The sequence below is a fragment of the Talpa europaea genome, assembly GCF_964194135.1.
Source record: "Talpa europaea genome assembly, chromosome: 10".
NCBI lineage: Eukaryota > Metazoa > Chordata > Mammalia > Eulipotyphla > Talpidae > Talpa > Talpa europaea.
Genome location: NC_140077.1, coordinates 72,486,192 through 72,505,550, shown reverse-complemented (window position 1 = coordinate 72,505,550; position 19,359 = coordinate 72,486,192). Strand labels below are relative to the sequence as shown.

At 54.8% G+C, this 19,359-nt stretch overlaps 1 protein-coding gene across 1 annotated transcript; it reads right to left on the bottom strand.

Annotated features, from left to right (window-relative positions):
• Window positions 1-759: 759 nt before the first annotated feature.
• On the bottom strand, window positions 760-18,692 carry SLC26A9 (solute carrier family 26 member 9; the record flags this gene model as incomplete). The annotated part of the gene is made up of 20 exons (XM_084245140.1): window positions 760-807; window positions 1,897-1,968; window positions 3,599-3,744; window positions 4,826-4,880; window positions 5,952-6,233; window positions 6,800-6,913; window positions 7,049-7,141; window positions 7,265-7,334; window positions 8,042-8,148; window positions 9,805-9,900; window positions 10,435-10,512; window positions 10,658-10,771; window positions 11,037-11,184; window positions 11,998-12,080; window positions 12,410-12,562; window positions 13,076-13,240; window positions 14,745-14,920; window positions 15,530-15,640; window positions 15,744-15,883; window positions 18,568-18,692. 20 exons carry the CDS (start codon window positions 18,690-18,692, stop codon window positions 760-762), a joined length of 2,376 nt encoding a protein of 791 aa, XP_084101266.1.
• Between the last annotated feature and the right edge of the window lie 667 nt (window positions 18,693-19,359).

Sequence of the window (19,359 nt, the reverse complement as noted above, 5' to 3'; positions counted from 1 at the left end):
TGCCTCTCACCTCTCCCTTTTGGGTTCCTACTCAGTCTCAAGTGGAAGGGAGCAGCCCCTGAGGGTAGGGGGATGATATTGCTTTAGGAGGTTGGGGCGGCTACCTTGGTGGGCTGGCCCTGGGGAGGTAGCTCTGGTGGCCTTGGGGGTCCTGGCCACTCCTCCAGCTAGTGTGGTGTGCTGATTAGCATTGGAAGTCCCAGTACCCCAGGATGAGGGGGAAGGGGCCACAGCCACCAAGACAGAGATTCCTAAGTTTGCAGGTGCAGAGCCGCCATAGTCCCATTGGGGCAGCTGGAGAAGAAGCCACCGAGTCCTACGTAGGTTGGTCCCTGTGTCCTGTGACAGTTCGGTAGCATCTGGCACTGAGCCAGGCAAGCTCAGGTCAGCGCAGCTGGACCTTCCCTCAGTTCTTGGCTCACTGCTAAGGCCTGGACGTCAGGGTCTCGTCAGCTGACACAGGCAGGGCATGTGGCTGTGGCAGGTGAGCAGGAGGCTTGCTCCTTTGCTGGTGAGGCCCTGGTATGAAGGAAGTGGAAGGATGTGTCTCCTCCTGAGGCTGAGATTGGCTCACCCTACAGGCAGGAGGGAGGGAGGGAGGGAGGGACAGGAGAGAGGAGGTGGAAGAGAACAGAGAGGATCCAAAGTCCTGTGGAGGTGCTCTGCTTGACCGGCCACTCTCTGCAACCCCAGGTTCATTCATCACGGAAGTCCCCAGTGTCTAGCATGCTGGAGGCAGCACAGCAACTAGCTGGACCCTCAGAGGGCGGTCAGCGTTTCTGCGTGAAACATGCTCCCGAACATCTCCTGCAGGGAAGAAAACGGAGGGGAAGGGAGCCTGGACCTGTGTCTGCAGTGGCCGGGACCACCAGGTGAAGAGGCATCGTTCGCGAGTGTGTGCGTGTGTGTACAGTGTCAGTGGGGGAGAGGCAGCGTCAGCCTAAGAGGTGAACTGCTACAAAGGTGCCAGGAGAAGACACCTGGAGACTAATTTTGAGTCACTTCCGGTGTGCTGTGTGGTCTTTGGAAAATCACTCAAGCCCGTTGCACTCATGACCTATTGAGGTCTGCTCCAGGTTTTTTTTGGAATGTGGTAGAGATTCCATGGGGTGGGGGTGGGGTCACAGAAATCAACCTGCCGAGTATTTGTGGTACCTGCTCTATTTCCTAAAGTCCCCCCATATCCCCCAGAGAAGGCCCCAGAGAAGGCCTTCAGAGGACCATGGAACTCAAGTCCATCAGGAACAGGGAGAGGCCAGATTTCCCTCAGCCTAGTCATCTGGTGTCTTAACTTAGGGCATTGCGGTACTTAGTGCTTTATGGGGACAGTTACCTCTCACACCTGCAGAGCCCTTAGCTCTTCAGGCCTGACCTCATGCAATAAGATTTGTGCCCATAGAATTTGTGTCCCTAGAGTTCAGACCCTCCCAGAATATTGTCCTAAGGGCAGGGTTTTTGTTCTGCTCACTGACAGGTACCCACCCTGAAATTGTGACAGGGAAGCAACAGGCAAGTCCTAAATGCCCGCCGAATTAGTGAAAGAACGAATGAAAACCCTCCTAATCTTCTGAGGTAGATGGGACAGGGTTCACCCATGTTTCCCTTATTTTACAATGATAAGAATTGGAGCCTATTGGCATTCTGTGTCTTGCCCAAGGCCATGTGGTTGATGTTTTGGAGAGTTAAGAATAGATATTAGCTCTCCAGGACTTGGTCCAGAGTTTCTCCCTTCCCCCACGGTGTCTGTCAGGGAGTGAGAAGAATTAAGCTCTGCTATTAAAAGAAAGATGAGAGAGAAATGTTCTCCCAAGGTGACTGCCCCGGCCTGGAGGTGAGTAGCCCTCGTGAGTATGTGGAGGCCAGCTTCATTCCCTCCTCACTCAGCCCACAGCTTACTTGCTCCAAGTCCCAGTAGCGGGGGCTGTCCTCCTCGGAATCGTACAAGGAGAGCTCCGGGTCCAGGGGAGCCTGGAAGGGAGAAACGGGTGCAGAATGAACTTCAGGGACTGATGACCAAGACTGGGACAGTGGCAGGTTCTGGGGACACTGTGTTTTCTGACACTCCCCCTCACTTCACTCTCTTCTTTCATCTGCCTTACAAAATATCGCCCCGTGTGGTCTTCTCCTTACACACAGCATTATCAGCCTCTGCTCTCCTCTGTGGGCAGGTAGGGGCAGGGAGGGTTTCCCAGCATCCAGGGTTGGCTAGCTGCCTGACCTTGGGGAAGCCATTTCCCTTCTCCGGGAATCTGTGTCCTCCTCTGTAAGAGTGAAACAATCGGGCTCACTTTGCAGGTTTTCTACCTCACCATGTTGTTGAAAGGGGTATGTGTGATTTATACGCATTAACATATTCTGCCATCGGTGTACAGTCTGTTATATATAATATGAGTTATTTTAAATATATAAGTGGGGCATCCCCGGTGGCGCAGCGGGTTGAGCACAGTGCTATGGAGCTGTCTGCAGCCTCTGCAGCACTGGTTTGATTCCCGGCCGGCTAGGGAGAAACCCACATGGTGCAGCAGACCTCTCCCGTCTCTCCTGTTGCTCCCCTCAGCAGCGTTTTTGGTCCGTCTGCCTGTTCTGTTCCCCGCTCTGTCTCTGGTGGATTCTCTCACCCTCCCGCGCCTCTGACCTGCACCCCAGCTCTTGTATAAATAAATAAATCTTAAAAAAATAAATATATAAGCGGATAACTGGACAGTATTCATGCAGTAACAAGTGGCAAATTCTTGCGGAATCTCCCTCTCTGCTTTGTGGACAGGAGCCAAAGGCCCTGCCCCTAGTCAACCTCTCCTGTGAGGGAGGCTGCGTCCTCGGGCAGCCTGGCGCACTTTGAACAGCGGCTTCTCCTTCGTCAGTCTCTTGAAGCAAAGAGCAAATGGTTGCTGTAGGGCCAGAAAACCCTTTCTTGTGACCCACTGAGGCAGGAGGGGTTTTAATCCAGGGCTGGGGCACAGACTTGGGTGCCAAGGGCAGAGGCTGAACTGAGGGAACCCACTTTGGAGGTGGAGGTAGCTGGGGGAGACTGGGCAGGAACCCTAATGGCGTGGAATGTTTCAGCTCTCAGGAATCCTCATCAATTTTTTTGGGGGGCCCCATTTGATTACCAGTCACTGAGCTAGGAAATTAAATGTCAAGGAGCTGGGACTCGGATCCAGCTTCTTCATCCATCACCAGCCTGAAATCTCCCAAGCTCTGCTAAATGAAATGGGTGGGTTTCCTCCCTTCCTTTCCTAAAATCTCTTCTGAAGTAGTGAAGGAGCAGGAGGGGTGAGCAAGGCCAATATGGGGATCAACATAATGTGCTTTAGGTATCTGTGTCATCTGGAAAGTAATAATAAGAAAATCCTTTAAATATACAAAACACTTTCAAAAGAAATAAAAGAATCATCAAGAACCCAAAGACAAAAACAAAAGAACCCTGTGAGGTCAGCTGGTGATGTTGATCCAGGGTGACCATTTTTCAGATAAGAAAACTACTAGAGGACAATTTCAGAAAAGTTAAATGACAGAATTGGCGCTGGAGTCCCCCTCCCCCAGCCTTTGCTATTTCAGGGCCCGGGGACCCTGGATTTCTCGGGTGCAGGGACTTTACCCCTTGGAAGTCGTGTCCTGGGGCCACTTCTCTGGCATTTGCCTGGGCAAAGAGGACGGCATCGTGGATGCTGGGAAAGATGTGGCGGTGCTCCAGAGACCCGTCTGCAAAGATGCCTCCATGGCTAATGTCGTTGTACACCTGGGCTGGAAGGAGGGCGCTGTCAGCTTCAGAGAGAGAGTGGCCCCATGGATTGGAGCTGGGGAGGGAGGTGGTGAGAGGGAGTGGGAGCCAAGGGCCAGGAGGGTAGTCTGACCGCTGCTTTCTGCCCAGCTGAGAGGGCCTCACTCTGCCCAGTTGAGAGGGCGTTGGCCTTGCAATATCAGGTTTGGACAGCAGGGGGCAACAAGCGCTTGAGGATGATGAGCTCCAGCCCAGGGCAGAGGAAGCAGCTTGGTTCAGGGAGTGAGGACTTTGTGGCAATGGGAGGGAAAGGCTAGTGTCCTTGAGGAAGCAGCTGCCAGTTCTGTGCTGAGGGTCCATGCTTCTGTTTACCCTGAAACTTTCAGCATGCAACGGGGCTCTTACTGCTACTGTGTCCTGGGGGTACCCAGTGAAGGTGGGAGAATCTGCTGGCTCTAACTCTGGAGAAACGCATTGTGGCCTCCAGGGCAGACCCCCAGAAAGTGCTGACTCCCCTGCAGGAAGCTGGATGTGTGCACTCAGACATTGTCTTGTCTCTCTGTGCACACTTGCTGTTTCACATGCCTGGACTCTGCATATGGGCCTGGACGCAAATGTCCCCTGCTCTGTGGAGTGTGGCCAGGCTGTGTCCTTGGCTCCCTTTGAAGGGTGCATGCATGTAAAACTGCATATTTGTGTGTTTCCTGGGCGGGCGGGCATGTGTGTGTTCTGTACCTATATAGATTGGTGAACTTTCAGATTTGGAGAAGATCCTCAAATTCATCTAATCCACTTTTCATTTTACATAAGTTGACATTGATCCCCCCAATAGAAAGTGATTGGATTGAGGATACAAAGCAAATTAGCATTCGAATTATCCTTTCTCAGATCTGTTACCTTCACTCCGTAACTGAGACACCCCAGGACGGGCCCGGTTTGACCATGGTCTCTTCTGGCTCACACATGAAGCTCTTACGAGCTGGTAGTCATTCAGGGAATTGTTTGGGAGCTCTCATTTCCACTGCCTTCTCTGTTCAGTGTCCCACCCGCCTGTGTCCACCCCACCCCCAGCCCGTCTCCAGTCCCCCACTGTTCCCCCCTTACCATGAATGTTCACCAAGAAGACCTTCACCCCGATCTTCCCATAAGTGGAGCTCAGCTAGAAGTGTTGTGGAGGAAGACAAAGGGAAAGGAATGTTCTGAGTGGGTCTCAAAAGTGATTCACAAAACGCACTTCAGAAGGGAAGCCAAACAAATAAGCAACCCTGAGAGCCCTGGCAGCCAAAGGTAAAAATAGCAGCAGAGCACACCACTTCTCCCTGGAGTGCCGGCCAAGGGCGCCTCTGGAAAGCCAGGCGGAAGTGAGCATGTGCCAACAAGGAGGGCACTTAAGTCCCCGTAGCCCCTTCTTATGGGGCCAGACTTTTCTTTCAGTAGCTTAGCTTTCCAGACCCCTCCCCTCCCCTGTTTTTGTGGCTTTAGGCAGAAACTGTGGGGAGAACCAAGGCCCAGAGCGGCTAGGCCTTCAGCCAAGCCCATCTGGATGGAGGTCCAGGCGGGGAGGCAGGCTGAACCCTGGGCACGGGGCCTTCTCTGCACCTGGCCCCTGGTGCCAGCCACCGTGCCGCTCTGCCCCCCACTTCTCCTGGGCTGCGTCTGTCTGAGCCAGCTCTGAGGTTTGCCGGCTCCCTGCCATGGCGGTGGCTGCTGAAAGGTTATCAGTCGGATACATTTATTCAAGGTGTCCTGGGGGAGGGGGGCCTGTTTGGCCTGTGGATGTTTTTTCTTTTTCTCTCCGGGGTTGGCCAGAACTAGCTGATGCCAGATAAAGCGTTTGGGTGAGAGGGGAGGAGCAGCGGCCCGGAAACAGGGCCAAGCAGGACAAACTCAGAGAACCTCAGGTGGCTTCCTGGTGGGCTGAGAGGAGTTTGGGGAGGCCTCTGCTAGAGAGGGGTGTAAAGGAGGTGGCACAAGTGGCCCCAGAGCTTTGGTGTCCCTCTTCAGCGACTGCCTTGGACTATCTGGGCCTACTTGGTAGAGGACATTCTGTCCTTGCCATGGGTAGTAGGGGTTGGGGTGTCTTTAGAATCCTTAGACACCCTTAGCCTTGTTGGCGAATTTCTGTCCTCAGTTTGTGGCGATGAAGGCCCCAAGGAAGAGGAGTGTGGGGCAGGGGTGAGGGCACGGGGGTGGAAGGTAGGTCGGCACTACCTCTGCTCAATGGTCTCACCTTGGCCAGGGCTTTGATGCCCATCAGATCCACAAAGCTGACCCCACTCATGTCCAGGATGAGGGTGTGGAAGGCAACATAGGGTGGGACACTGGCCAGCAGGTCACCTGGCTCGCCTGGGGACTTAGCAGCGGCCGATGGCTCACACTGGGTAGCTGGGGCACTGTCAGGGCGGAAGGTGATGTAGGACACGCTGGCGCCATTAGCAGTCTGGTTGTTGTTGTTGGGGTCAGTGGGAGACGTGCCCTCAAAGTCCTGCTGGAGCTCCTGCAGTGAGACAGTCTGGGGGAGGCGGGGGGCAGAGGGAGGTAGACAGTAGTCAGGGGTCAAAAAACGGAGTCAGACATGGCTGACGCAAGGCAGGGAGGTGAATAACTGAACTTGGTGGTGAATAGAAGCCTGGAAAACCTCATAGGCGAGGCTTCTCGTCAAGCCCCTTCCTTAGGCAGGGCCTGTGGGCTTGGTCTCCCCCAACCCAATGGAGGTCCCTCCAAGGGAGCACTGAAGCTCCCCTCCGCCGCCCAGTCCTGGGGAAGCCCTTTGGGGAACAAGTGGTTTCTTTTTGTGATGGTGGGTGCCAGCCTGGTTCTCCCCAGAAGCCCCCCCCCCCCCCTCGCTGGCTCTGGTTGGTCAGGCACCTCAGGAAATCCACTGCTGCTGCTCTGAGTCTATGAGTCATAGAAACGGGGGGGGGGGGGGGAGGGCCATGGGAGTGCTTCCCTGGCAGCTCTCACTCAAGAGAAGGTCCAGTGGTCAGAGACTTCTTTGGCTCAAAAGTGCTGGGAAGTGGGAGGTGGAGGCAGGACAGCTGGCAGGGAGCAGGCCGGGAGCCCCCTCACTTCCCTCACCTTGGTTTTCATGCAGAGAGACTTCCTCTGCGGAGTGGCCATCATTCTCCCCTTCTCCTGCTTCTTGAGGTATCTTTGCTTGGCCAGCAGTACTTTCTGGGGGTCCACGCCTGTCTGTGGGGACAAAGTCGACGGCAGTCTTGATGTCCACTCTCTTCTCAGGGGGACTGCTCTTGGCTCCCAGCCTCTTTTCTTCCTTCTGGTTGTTTTCTGTCCAGCCCAGCTGGACCCCAGAGGATGGAGTCTTACCTTGGCAATCACCTTTTCCCTGAAGATCTCCGAGTTGGCAAAGTAGAGAGGGGAGCAGTAAGTGACTATCTTAATCCCCTCAATTTCGTGGGCCTATGAAGAGAGAGTGAGCTCAGTCATTAAAATACTATCTTCAAAACAACAATAACAACCACAAACCCTTCTCCTTGAAGTGGGGAAGGCCAGAGAGGGGAGCCATGAACTTGGATCACCCACCTTATTGTAGGTCTTGGGATTCACGTAAATGTCAGTGTCCATGACCTGGGCCAAGGCATAGCCATTTCGACTGGGGGGGGGGGGGCAGAACATGAGCGAAAGTTAACAGCAAGTGGGGCTGTGCGGGGGGTGCCTAGGGCAGAGGAAGGGTGGGCCTGGGACCCTTCCCTACTCCTGGTCTTGTCCCATGAGTCTTTCTGTCCTTGAGACACATGCCTGTTGCCTACAGTCATGTTAAAACTAGAGGGGTGACAGGCAGGCCTCTGACAGCTCCTAGTCAGGGGCTGTAAGGGGGATATACAAGGTGACAGGCTTCAGTGGCCCCAAAGTCACCACGTCCTGGTCTGAGTTCTCAAGAGGAGAAAACAGGGCTTCCTCACATTCAGCACTCTTCCAGCAAAATGGTAGGCCTCCTGCTTGGGGGCCCTTCCTCTGTGCCCCTGGCCTGCACACCTAATTTCATAGGGAGGCCACGGCTTCTGTCCTTTGGCTTGGTGTCCTCCTGGGGAGGAGCATCCCAGCTGGTCTGGGGTCTGGCAGCACCTTTGGCTGAGTTTCACCCATCTGCCCTCCTGCTCTAAGACCATCATGGCTTCCTTTGGGGTTTTCAAGATGTGAGAAGTCAGGTAGCCCAGCCTGTCACAGCTTGGGCTGGCTCAGAGTCCCTTAGACCTAGAAGGCTGTGGGGTGTAGTGGGCTAAGCCTTGGCATGGAGCTCTTGGTAAGCTGGCCCAGGGACCCCACTGCTGTACCTTGGAGGGAAGGGCTGTTACTTACAACTGGGTCTGGAAGACCACAACGAGGACAGAGAAGGCGACACCCACGGCCACACCATATGGTAGGCTCAGGAAGAAGGAGGAGAGGAAGCTCACCACCCAGATGCACTGTGAGGAGAGAGATGTCAAAACAGGCCCGGGGAGAAAACTGCCTCTTTCAGGAAGTCTTCCTGGATTAGCCAACGGCATTCTCTACTAGCACAACCTCAGACACACCCTTTCCTTTTCACTGCATTTTTTCACTGTTTCATGTATTTGTATTTTGGTTACACTTGCTCATTTCCTCTAAATTCCCTCTAATTGGCTCTTTGATCTTGCCTGGTTTTTATAGTCAAGCCCACAGCAAGGTGTGGTGACAAGGATAAGATGTTAGATGTACCTGGGTTTCAAGTTTCATTCTCCTAGTAATGAGTGAAGTGAACCTAGTTGCCTAACCCACAAGCAGAAATAATACCTGTTTCATGAAAGGGTTAAAGAGCTAAGGAATATGGTGGCCCCAGCCTAGTGACAGACCTGGGGGTACCAACGTGAGTGTCCTCTCTCCATGACACCTGCTCCCACTCATTCCCTAGTCTGACCGTCTGGGGCTGGGTTAAGGGTAGGACTGGATACCTTAGGTGCCCCAATGCCCTTTGGAGTCCCCAGATTCCTCTACAGGGAGTAAATCTGCCCCATCCCTGTAGAGAACCGTGTTGGCCAGGTGGGAACCCACAGCATGGGCTCGGAGTCAGGGACTATCGCCCATGCCAGGGGCCGCGGGGGTGTGGGGAAGCGGGTCCTTGGGCTGTGAGCAGGGTCATTGTTCTCTGCATCCTCATTGTTCACTCACGGGGGCCTCCAGGTATGCTGCCCAGTCTTGGGAGCAAGGGTGTCCTTGCCTGCACTAGGTGGGCGTGCTCCTCCAGGAGCCAGTCCAGCCCGAGGTGTGGAGTCTAAGACTCGGGGTTCGAATGCAGGCTTCCACTTACTGCCTGCAGGGTTTTGGGCGAGTTGCTTAACCTCCCTGAACTTCTTTCAACATCTCGAGAGCAGGTCAGGTCACCCTGTCTCTAGATCGCGGTGGGGCTTAGTCGGGGTAGGGAGCGTTGTCAATCTGAGGTGCTTATTTTGTTGTCCGGTGCGGACGTGACTAATCGTCACAGTAAGTCATGTCGGCCCAGCGTATTACAGCTCATGGTGGTTTCCTGTTCTGGTCTCATTTAATCCTCAGAATGAGTGTGTGATGCAGCTGTGGCCATCCCCCCTGGGACAGAGGAGGAGCCAGCGCCCCTCTCTGACGCCCCAGAAGTCTGGTGACTTACTCCAGGCTCTGGTCTGCTGGCTTCATGCTGTAGGGTTTTGTTTGTTGTTGTTTTTAAAAATGCTTTTTTGAACTCTAAATCACAATAATAATAATAGCTTGGTTTTGCTGACCATAAAGTACAATCCAGGCAATGCCCTGCTAACTGGTATTATCTCGGTTATTTTTCCTAGGCAACCCTGGCGCCAGAGGGTCACAACTACCCTTTTCACAATGAGGAAGCTGAGGCTTAGAGAGGTTAAGGGACTTGTTTTTGGCCCTAGAGTCAGTGCATTTGAGTTTGGGTTTGGACATCGGGTGCCTCATTCTAAACTCTGATCTCTTAACACTGGGTTGTGCTAATTAGGGAGTGGCCAGCAGGGGGGTTTTTGATGGGAGGTGACAAGTGAAGGGGCTGTGGGAGTTGGAGGCGGGATGGGGGAGTGGGGGTGGAGGGGTGTGCCCAGGGGCCGTCCAGTACTTACACAGTCCAGCTTACTCTTCTGCCACAGGTAGTAGGGGTCAGCGAGTTGCTTGAGGGAGTTTTTGAGGTTGACAGCTATCAGGGCTCCTAGCACAGACTGGGGAAGTAGAGAGCTGTTTCTTGCCTCTGGAGTGTGCCCTTGTTCTTACCTTCCTACAGCATCTGACCCTGGAGCCTGGCAGAATGGAGCTGGGGTTCTGTCCAGTTTCCCCAGCAGAGCCCCCAAATCTCTGCACCCAGCCTTAGGTTTGGAGAGGCAGGTCCTGAGCCCCGGACCCATCCTGGCTGGTCTTTGTCCTTCCCTGGCCCCTCCTCCCTAAACGGCCTGTTTACCACCACCTCCCTCGCCCCCTCAGTGGCCCCCAGGCACAGGTAAGTGCTGACTGGAGAATGGACTCTCTGGCAACTGAGAGCAGTCCTACCCTGTGGGCAGATCACTCAGACACGCCTAGCCTTAGTTTCCCTCACCTGTAAAATGGGGGAAATAACCCCTGCATTGCCTGCTTTACAGGTTGTGACTAGGATAGAGAGTGACAGTGACAGCAGAACTGTGTCATTTGCAAAGTGCCACACAATGCTAAGAAGTTGTTCTTTCTGGAGACTCTGGCCTCTGCTCCCACTGTGCTCTTACCTTGGGGAGAGGGTACAGATAGGACCCCAGGACCAGCATGGTGATCATCACCACCAGGGACACACACAGGCTTGCCACCTGTTCAGAGAAAGAATTGGGGATGGGAGCAGGTGTGAAATCTTGGCAGAGTGAGACTAGGGAATGGAGAGGGAGGTTGGGGAACCGCTGGCCTGGCTTGCAGGGCCGTGTTCTGTCTAACCCCTTCCCCTAGAACAGGGCTCACCTGGGATTTTCCTCCAGCTCCATCAACAGCCAGAGTGACAGAGAGAGCACAGCAGATGACGTGGATTTTAAAGAAGGAACCAAAGAAGTTGCTGCAGCCCAGGGCAATCATCTCCTGTGGGGAGAGGGCAGGATAGAAGCTGGGGGTGCAAGAGGTGCAGCAGGGTACTAACCAAGCATGCTTGGCCGTGCAGACTGGATCTTCAGTGTAGGACCTGAAAGTGACTCCACTACCATAAATCCATACACTCCTGATCAGAGGTCCTATCTTGGGATGAGAGACCCAATCTCCCCTCCAACAGCACCCTGCCTCTCAGGCCAAGATCCCAAGGTATTTCCTGCCCAGCTTCTGTCAGCCCTGCTGGGGTCACCGGACCTACCTGGTTGGAATCCACATCGTAGCCGTGCTTGTTGGCCAGTGTCCGGCCCATGGCCAGGTTAATGACATAGCCCACGATGGCCAGGGAGAAGGCAGTGCCAATCATGTCCTGCCACTGCGAGACCACAGGCAGCACAGGAGCGGGGAACCTGCCAAGGAGCAGAAGGAGGCAGGGCCCAAGGGTGTGAGGAGCGGGAGGACCCCATGTCCTTCATCAACTCACAGGGCCCACCGGGCACCACTGCGTGTGGGGTTCTTAGGGGATTCCCTTCCGAGCTGAATCCTTGTGTAAGGTGAGGAACAGCCACTGTTGCTCCCAGTTAAAAAGCCACACTTGTCTGAGCTCATGGAGGCAGGAGAGCAGACAGCCCTGTTTGTTGGCGCCCAGATCCTGGACTAGTCCACAGACCCACAGGACATGCCCCCTATTCATTTAGCAGAGTCCATTGAATGAGACTTTGGGGGTAGTGTGGCCCTTAAGACTCACTTTTTTTTAAAGATTTATTTATTTATTTGTTTGTTTGTTTATTTATTTATTTATGCAAGCACTGGGTACAGTCAGAAGTGTGGGAGTGTGAGAGAATTCATCAGAGCCACAGCGGGGAGCAGAACAGGCAGACTGATGAAATGCACTGCTGAGGGGAGCAGCAGGTGCGGCAGGAGAGGTCTGAGTGCCATGTGGGACCCTCGCCGGTGGCCAGGGATTGAAATGGCGCTGCAGAGGCTGCGGGCAGCTTTGCAGCCCAGCGCTCAACCGCTGCCCCACCAGGGGAGACCCCCTTAAGACTCACTTTTAGTAAAATAGTCAGCACTGGCTGGTGTGTGGCTCTCTCCATAGTGAGTAATGGTGACATGATGTGTGATCAGTGTCACAGGGTTGGTAACGCCTCATGCCAAGCTCTGAGCCCAGACTTGCTGGGGCGCAGTGGGGACGGGCCTGGTTTCTGGCCCCCTGGACTCACCCATGCTGGATCTCTCCTACGATCTGCATGTGATACTTTTGGGGCATATTATAGCTCCCGGAGATAGCTGTTGCCACCACCACCTGCAAACCCCAACGCAGAGAATAGGAATGGGCTTTAGGTTGGGGTCTTGACAGGGGTCTCTCCTAAGCCCCCCTTTTCTCTGCATACCCCAAATCCTACTCCTTTGCCTCCTTAGGGGGTAACAAGCTGAGAACAGGAAGAGGGGGAGTCACACACAGAGGGTGGGATGGATTCACCACTGGCTTCCTGTTCCTCCAGCTGCCAGTGGAGCAGGTGAGGGTATATAGGGCTCCCTCGGCCTTGGCTGGAGCTGGACCCTTTTCCCCATAGCCTCTCCACTGGGACCCCAGACCCCGTCAGGACCCCTCTCCGCTGGGAGAGGCCTCACCACGATCATCTCTGTGGGGATGGGGAAGCGGATCTTGTGCATGTAGCGGGCGTTGAGTTCCTTTACCAGCACCAGGAAAGCACCGCTAATGAGGGCGAAGACGAGCGAGGCGATGTTGGTATGCGGCAGGTTTTTGCAAATGTCAATGAAGGTCTGGAGGAGAGAGCATCACGCCATGGGCTCCCCCATCTTCCCATACGCCCCCATCCTGGGGTAAGTGGTTAGGGCAGGGATGCCCAGTGGAGCCCCAAGGCAGAATTCAGAGTCCTCGTGAGCACCGTGCTGGGCGATGCTGGGGTGGGGATGGCTTTTCCCTTCTTTTTCTCAAAAGAGTTCAAACTAAAGGCAAAAGGATGGAGCTTGGACAGAAGGAAGAGTTTCCTAGGGGAAAGGAGGTTGAGGCACTGGGTGGGACCAGGGGTCCGTTCTACAGTGGATATCTTCTTTTCTAAAGGGATGAACACAGAGACTATCTGCAGCTCCCCAGGGGTGTGTTTGACCTCCCTCCCAAAGTGGGGACTCCCTGGCAATCTTCCTTGAGCGATAGGCCGGCCCTTGCTTGAGAGCTTTTCCCAAACAGGAGCTCACAGCTTCTTGCAACAATGAGCCTTGCTTATGTGTCTGCTCGAGCCCCTTCCCATTCTCGGGGTGCATCCCTAGACTCACAAGGACGATGGAGCCTGGGCCTGTGTAGGAAGGGACGGTCAGCCCGAAGATGTACTTGAGCACCGAGATCAGGATCTGCAGGCCGGCGGCGGTCATGAAGCCCCGGATGAAGGACTCAGAGAGGTAGATGGCTACAAAGCCGAACTGCACGAAGCCCAGGCCCATCTGCGGTGAGGGGAGAAGACCAAGAGGCATCAGCAGCTCCCACATCTGCCTGACCCGAACCAGGGCTGGTGTCTCATGCAGCCCCAGGACAACTGCAGCTCTTGGGAATGGGCCCTTTGTGACCTCGTCTTGCCCTTTACTGTGTCAGTAGACCTTTAGCTCCCAAAGAGACGGGCCTCTGTCACGTCACCTCTGTGGCTTTAGTTTTCTCACAGGTAAAGCAAATCTGGTCTTTCCCCAGTGTTTCCTCTTCGAGTAAATGACACCATCATCTGTCCCATTAGCCAACCAAGAGCACGTGACTCATCGTCCCGCGTCCAGCCTGCCACCAAAACCTGGTGATGCACCTGGCGAAACGTCCCTCCCAGCCCCGTCTCCACCATTCCCGTTGTAGTTGCTACCCTCTCCTAGGCAGCCATCGTTCTTGCCTGGGCCACGCGGCATCCGCTGCAGCTGCCCTACCTTGCTTTGTCCCACCCCTACCCATCACACCTGATCCTTGCAGCTGGTCAATAAGGCCCAATGCCACCGCTTAGGGGACAGACCTGAGCTTCCATTCTGGCCCCTGCCAACCATTTCAAATTCTTCTCTAGCCCATCCCCTGTGTCCAGCCATGTCAGACTTCTGGCCCTGTCATTCCTGGGTCAGTTCACACTCTTTTAGGCCTCAGTGCTTTGGGGGGCTGTCCCCTCTGCCTGATTATCTTTCTGGGCCCTGTTCACTCGTGACTGGTCAGCTTCTACTCATCCTTTAAGACCCAGGTCAAATGTCACCTCCTCTCTTGGAGGAGGGCTCTTCCCTGATGCTGTTTGGTGTTTCTGGAGCTACTTTGCACAAAACTCTGTTATGCGCTTATCTCACAGCCTGCAAATGTATCTGTTGACATGGCTGCTTCCTCTGCTGGGCAGTGAACTCCTTGAGAACTGGACCTCTTTCAGACTTATCTTTTATCCCCAGGGCCTATGCTAGTTTCTGGCACAATGAAACAACCAAAAACCACAAACTGCAGGAACGAACGCCCGAATGGTACTCGGCAAAGTGGCTTCCTGCTCCCGCATCCTCTTGGCTGCATTTCCTGCCCTAACACCTATCAGGGTTCTCTGCACACGGGTCCGGTCACCTGGGTTTGCTGCTGCTGGTGGAGGCTTGGAGCAGAGGAGACTGCAGGGGGAGGGGTGTGAGGGAGCCCGGGGCCTGTGCAGAGAGCGGCCTGGCAGGCTAATGCAGGGTGAAGGGGTCTCTCAGAGCATCTGTAACTCAGGACAGTTTAACTGGCTACAGAGGCCGCTCTTGTGCTGCCAGAGGCAGGTGAGGAGACACACTGACCCTTTAAGGCCTTTTGTGGGTCTGGAATGGGGGAGAGGGTGGAGGTCAGGGCCTTCATCAGTTTTAGTGTCAAAATTTGAGGTGGGGGCTGCGAGGTGGTTTTTAGAGTCAAAATTTGAGGTGTGGCGGAGAGGTGGGATGTTCTCCCTAGGGCCCTGCGCAGGGGGCGGTCCCTCACCTGGATGACAGCAGTCAGGCACGCTAGTGTCGCCGACACGTGTAGCCTCTCGGCCTCCATGGCTGCTATGTCCACGTAGGTCTCATTGGTGGTATCATTGAAGACCCGGAATTTCGACTCTGGGGCCAGCTGCAGACAGATGTTACCCACCAGGATGCTGATAACGGCAAAGGTACCTGTGGTGCCCCACCCAGTCAGCAAAAGTCAGAGGTCTGGACCACACCCATGGAAATGAGAAAGGGGCCCCAACCCCCAGGGGGCAGCTCCCCGGGCAGCTCCCCGGGTCTCCGACAACCAATCATGTCTCACCAGGACCTACACTTGTCAAGGTGCTTTCACCTCAATGGGTGATAGTATTTCATTGGACACACGGGGGATGAGCCTGGAAATGCAAGCAGAGCCTGACCCAGGAACCAGGCCTGCGACAGGCCCTTTCCTCCATTTCACTTAGCAGTGGAGAACCTCAGATGGCCCTGCAGCGGCCTGCTGGGACTAGCCTAGGAGTCAGACAGAAATTTCTCACATCTCTGTAGCACGTGGTAATTTTGTTCTGCCAAGTCTTCCCCACATTCCAGGGAGGGAGACAGAACTGGTAATGCTAACTAAGCTCACGGAAGCGAAGTGTTTTCTCTAAGGTCACAGAGGACCTGGGACTGACACTCACAGGGAAGGCGCCTCCAGTTCTGACCAGCACTTCTCAGAGAACCCAGAGGAAATCACCTGAACCCCTTCTCTCAGACTACGTGGTCCAGGTCATCCTGCCCTCTGAGAGGGGAGAGGCTTACCTGGCACCATCTGGTGGATGCCCCCCAGGAAGAAGTAGGTCAGGAGCGGAAAGAAGGAGGAGTAGAGGCCGTTGACCGCGGGAAGGTTGGCCAGCAGGGCAAACGCCATGCCTGCAGAAGACAGAGACTGGGGGCTAAGGGTGCGGTTGGGCTACCGAGGCCACAGAGGGTTGGGGGAGCAGCAGGCCAGGCCTGGCGGAGGGGATCCCTTCACCTTGTGGGACCTGGATTGAGCCACCACTGAGTCCGCCAAGGAGGTCAGGGACGATGTAGTCTTTGATCTTGTACTTGGGGAGCCAGGAGAGCACAGGCAGCAGCCCGAACACCACAGCTTTGACCTTGGTGGAGGAACATCTGTGGGGGAGATTTCAGTTAGTAGTGCATAGCCTGAACATGCCTGGTTGGGGAGGAATATAATATCTTTCCCTTGGTCCTCCATTCATCCATCCATCCATTCATTCATTTACTCACTCACTCATTCATTCAAAATTCAGCCATACTCACACTCTGTGGTGTACCAGGGATACTGAGAAGAAAAGAAGAAAAAGCAGGGATTCTCTTTTGGGAACTATGGGCATTAACTGGAGGTCTTCTGATTGGCAGCTGAGTATCCAGGAAGTCTCCAAGACTTGACTTAGGCTTGGCTTTTGTTGTGGCTTTGAATTCTGGGGGGTCAAATCCAGCTCCCATCTTGGTGGCCTTTCTCCTGCCTGACGTGTCACAGGCCTGTGTCCCCTCGTCTGGACTCCTGCAGCTCTTGTGCACCTGTGATCCCTTGCTTCCTACCCTTCTCTCTCCCAGTAGACAGCAGCACAGGTGAGATGACTGACTCTCATTCACCTTTGCACACCCTGTGCATCGTGCTGGTGTTTAGTGAATATGTATTGAATACATAAACGAACGCACAAGGAACAGGATGGGCTCTCCTGAAACTCAGTCTGAGTGGGGGCTGCTGCCATCTTTTTTACAACTTCCTGCAAAGGCAGGTTGCATCCCTGCAGGTGCCTCTGCCTACGCACCACGTCCCATAGTGCTCGGGCTCCGACACCAGAGATCTTCCCCCTGTTAAGTCATTTGGGGAGGGAGGAATGAGGGAGCTGAGCTGTTCATTGGCCAATCAGGGTGGGGAGAGTTGATCTCTTTTCTGTTTGTTGAACACCTCGAGGTCCTTTCATAGAAACTGAGCAGCAATAGGAACAAGTGTTACCCACACACTCGAGGGTGATAGCCAGTTGGTTGATGACTCGAAAGAGGTGGGAGGCATTTGCTTTTCTTCTCCCAGTTGGGGGAATTCAAATACTCAGGGCCTATCTGGTGATTCACTGGCTGCTCTGATGAGGCCTCCTTTCCCGTCTACTGCCAATCTCTGCTCTTTGCTGTTGCTCAACAACAGTTTCCCTGACACTGGGTCCCCTGGATATCACCCAAGACTTAAAGCAGCATAGCCAATGCTTTGTACCCAGATTTTCTGTTCTAACCAACATCCCGTGGAATGGCATCCCCAGCCTCATCTGACTCCCTGGTCTCCTCTGGGGTGGGTGGAAACCTCTTCCATCCCTGGGATGCTGGGCAGTGAGTGGGGCTGATGGTCAGTGGCTTAAAGCATCTCCAAAGCCTTGTACTAAGATAGACTCAGCCCTCCAGGAACTCCATCAGCTCAGTCTATAGCAAAGCTGGCCCCATGAATAGAGACCTGGCTAGGGGAAGAAAAACAACTTGCTGAGGGCTTGGACCGGCCCAGTCTTCCTTGCAAGCTTGCCATATGCTGGACAAAGCCATCTGAAGCCTGATAGCGGAGCTGGAGACAGATGCCAGACATCTATCCAGAGGTTCCAGAAGCCAAGAGGGAAGTGAGGAGAGGGATCAGCTTTCTAGATCTATTCATTCATTACACAAATATTTGTTGGAGCACTGTCTGTGTGTCAGGCACTGTTCAAGGCTCTCATGCTGGGCTCATGGGAGTTGTTTGTTCCCTGCAGCACTTTCTAGTTTTCATGACCTAATCTCTTGAGACAACAGCAGACACTCTCATCCCTCCAGCACAGAAACAACCCAGAATTAAACTCCTTGAGCACAAAGGCTGTAGAGCCCACCTGTCCCAGGAGCACTGCTGTGGGGACAGTACCCGGACCCTGGACACTTGTGTCTTACTGTTGCTAGACGGAGATGGAACCTCCCAGGAGAGGTGGGGCCGGGCTGAGACTTTTAGCAAAGACTCAAGTGGGTGATTCCCCAGCCTGAACCAGTTCCACCTGCATCTCCACTTCAGCCACTGCCAGTGACCTCAATCCAGGTAACTGAATCAGCTGTTTCCCCAGGGGAGTGCGGAAGAGAGAGCCAGCCCACAGCCGGGCCTGAGCAGAGTCTGCCAGAAGACTGGGAAGGGGGAAGATGAAGCTCATGGCCCCAGGCTCCTGGAGTTGGGTCTGGATCACCTTGAGTAGCCCCTTTCCTAGAGGCTGAGCTTCTCTTCCAACTCCAGTCCCAGAGATCTGAGAGGAGAATGAAGGAGTCTGGGGCCCAGTGGGGCCACATGCTGGCCGGGTCCCTTTAGGAGCGTCCAGGAGTTAGGGGCCAGCGGTGAGCACTCCCTGGGCCGGGAGAAGGAAGGCATGTCAGGAGGGAAGAAGGACAAAGGGCATGGTGGTGGTGGCTTCAGAATTTTAAGGAGGGAACAGGACATAGAAGTAGAGGCACTACTGCTCCCCATTCCCCATGTTGTACTATGTCCATCTAAGCTCCCTCAAGAACCCAAGAGAGATTTGAATGGGCTAAGAATATGGTGAGGCTTCACTCCGGGGATGGGGGTGCCCTGCAACCTTCCAGAAGCTGTGGATGGTCCTTGTTCCTCTTAGCATCTTTGCTGGGGAGTGGCGGGTGGAGCGGGTGTCTCAGAACAGATGAGGTTGTAGGATCTCCCCCCCTAGGGCTTCTCCAAGCCCTGTGTTGGGGACCCTGGTGCAGGGGCCATGCTCTGGCATGGGCAGGGTTTTGGTGGGGAGCAGAGGAAAGAGAGGTCTGGCTCTGGGCCACATTACCTGAAGGCACTGCGAAGTTTCTCTCCCAGTGGGTAGGTCCGGTCCTTCTTCTCAAACTCATTGTCGAAGAGGGTGAGAGAGTATGCAGCTCTGTCTACCACGTAGCGGGGCCTGGGCTGGCTCATGTCTGGGGCATTTACAAGCTTTGGGAGAAGCAGAGCAGGGGAGGCTGAGGGGCATGTCCCTTCCAGTGCCCACGGCGTCCACTGCAGCGCAGCTTTATCCTGGGCCTCCCCGCCCACCCGGCAGGTGCCTCCCTTCCCTCTTTCAAGTCTTTCCACCAGACTCACTTCTTTTGGTGGCCTTCCTTCCCAGGCTCTGATGATGCACGCACTCGCCCTGGCTGTTTTGCTTGGCGCCCAGCACGTGGCTGGCACTCCACACCTGTGACATCACCGTCACCCCCGCCGCACGCCAGGCAAAGGGGAGGTGGGGGACCAAGGTAGGAGTCACAGCCGGGATCCAGCCTGCGCATGCTACTCCCCCACCCCCGCCTCCCGGCCCCGGAGGGGCCCCCACAAGCCTCTCTCCCTCCCTAGACCTTGGTTTCCCTGGCAGAAAGGCTCATACCATTCAGCCAGTCAGCTTGGAAGAGACAGAGAAAGCAGTCTGCCCGGAGGCGGGGATGGCGGAGGCGACCTCGGGAGGACCCTTCTTGACCAAGACGCCTTGGACTTCACCAACACGTGTCCCTGGGGGACACTGGTGTGTTTGGGGAAATCGGGGTGGCGGGCCGCGCTGGCTCTCCCACGGCTTCCTGTGCCTAACCTTTCCCCCACCCTTGTGTACGGC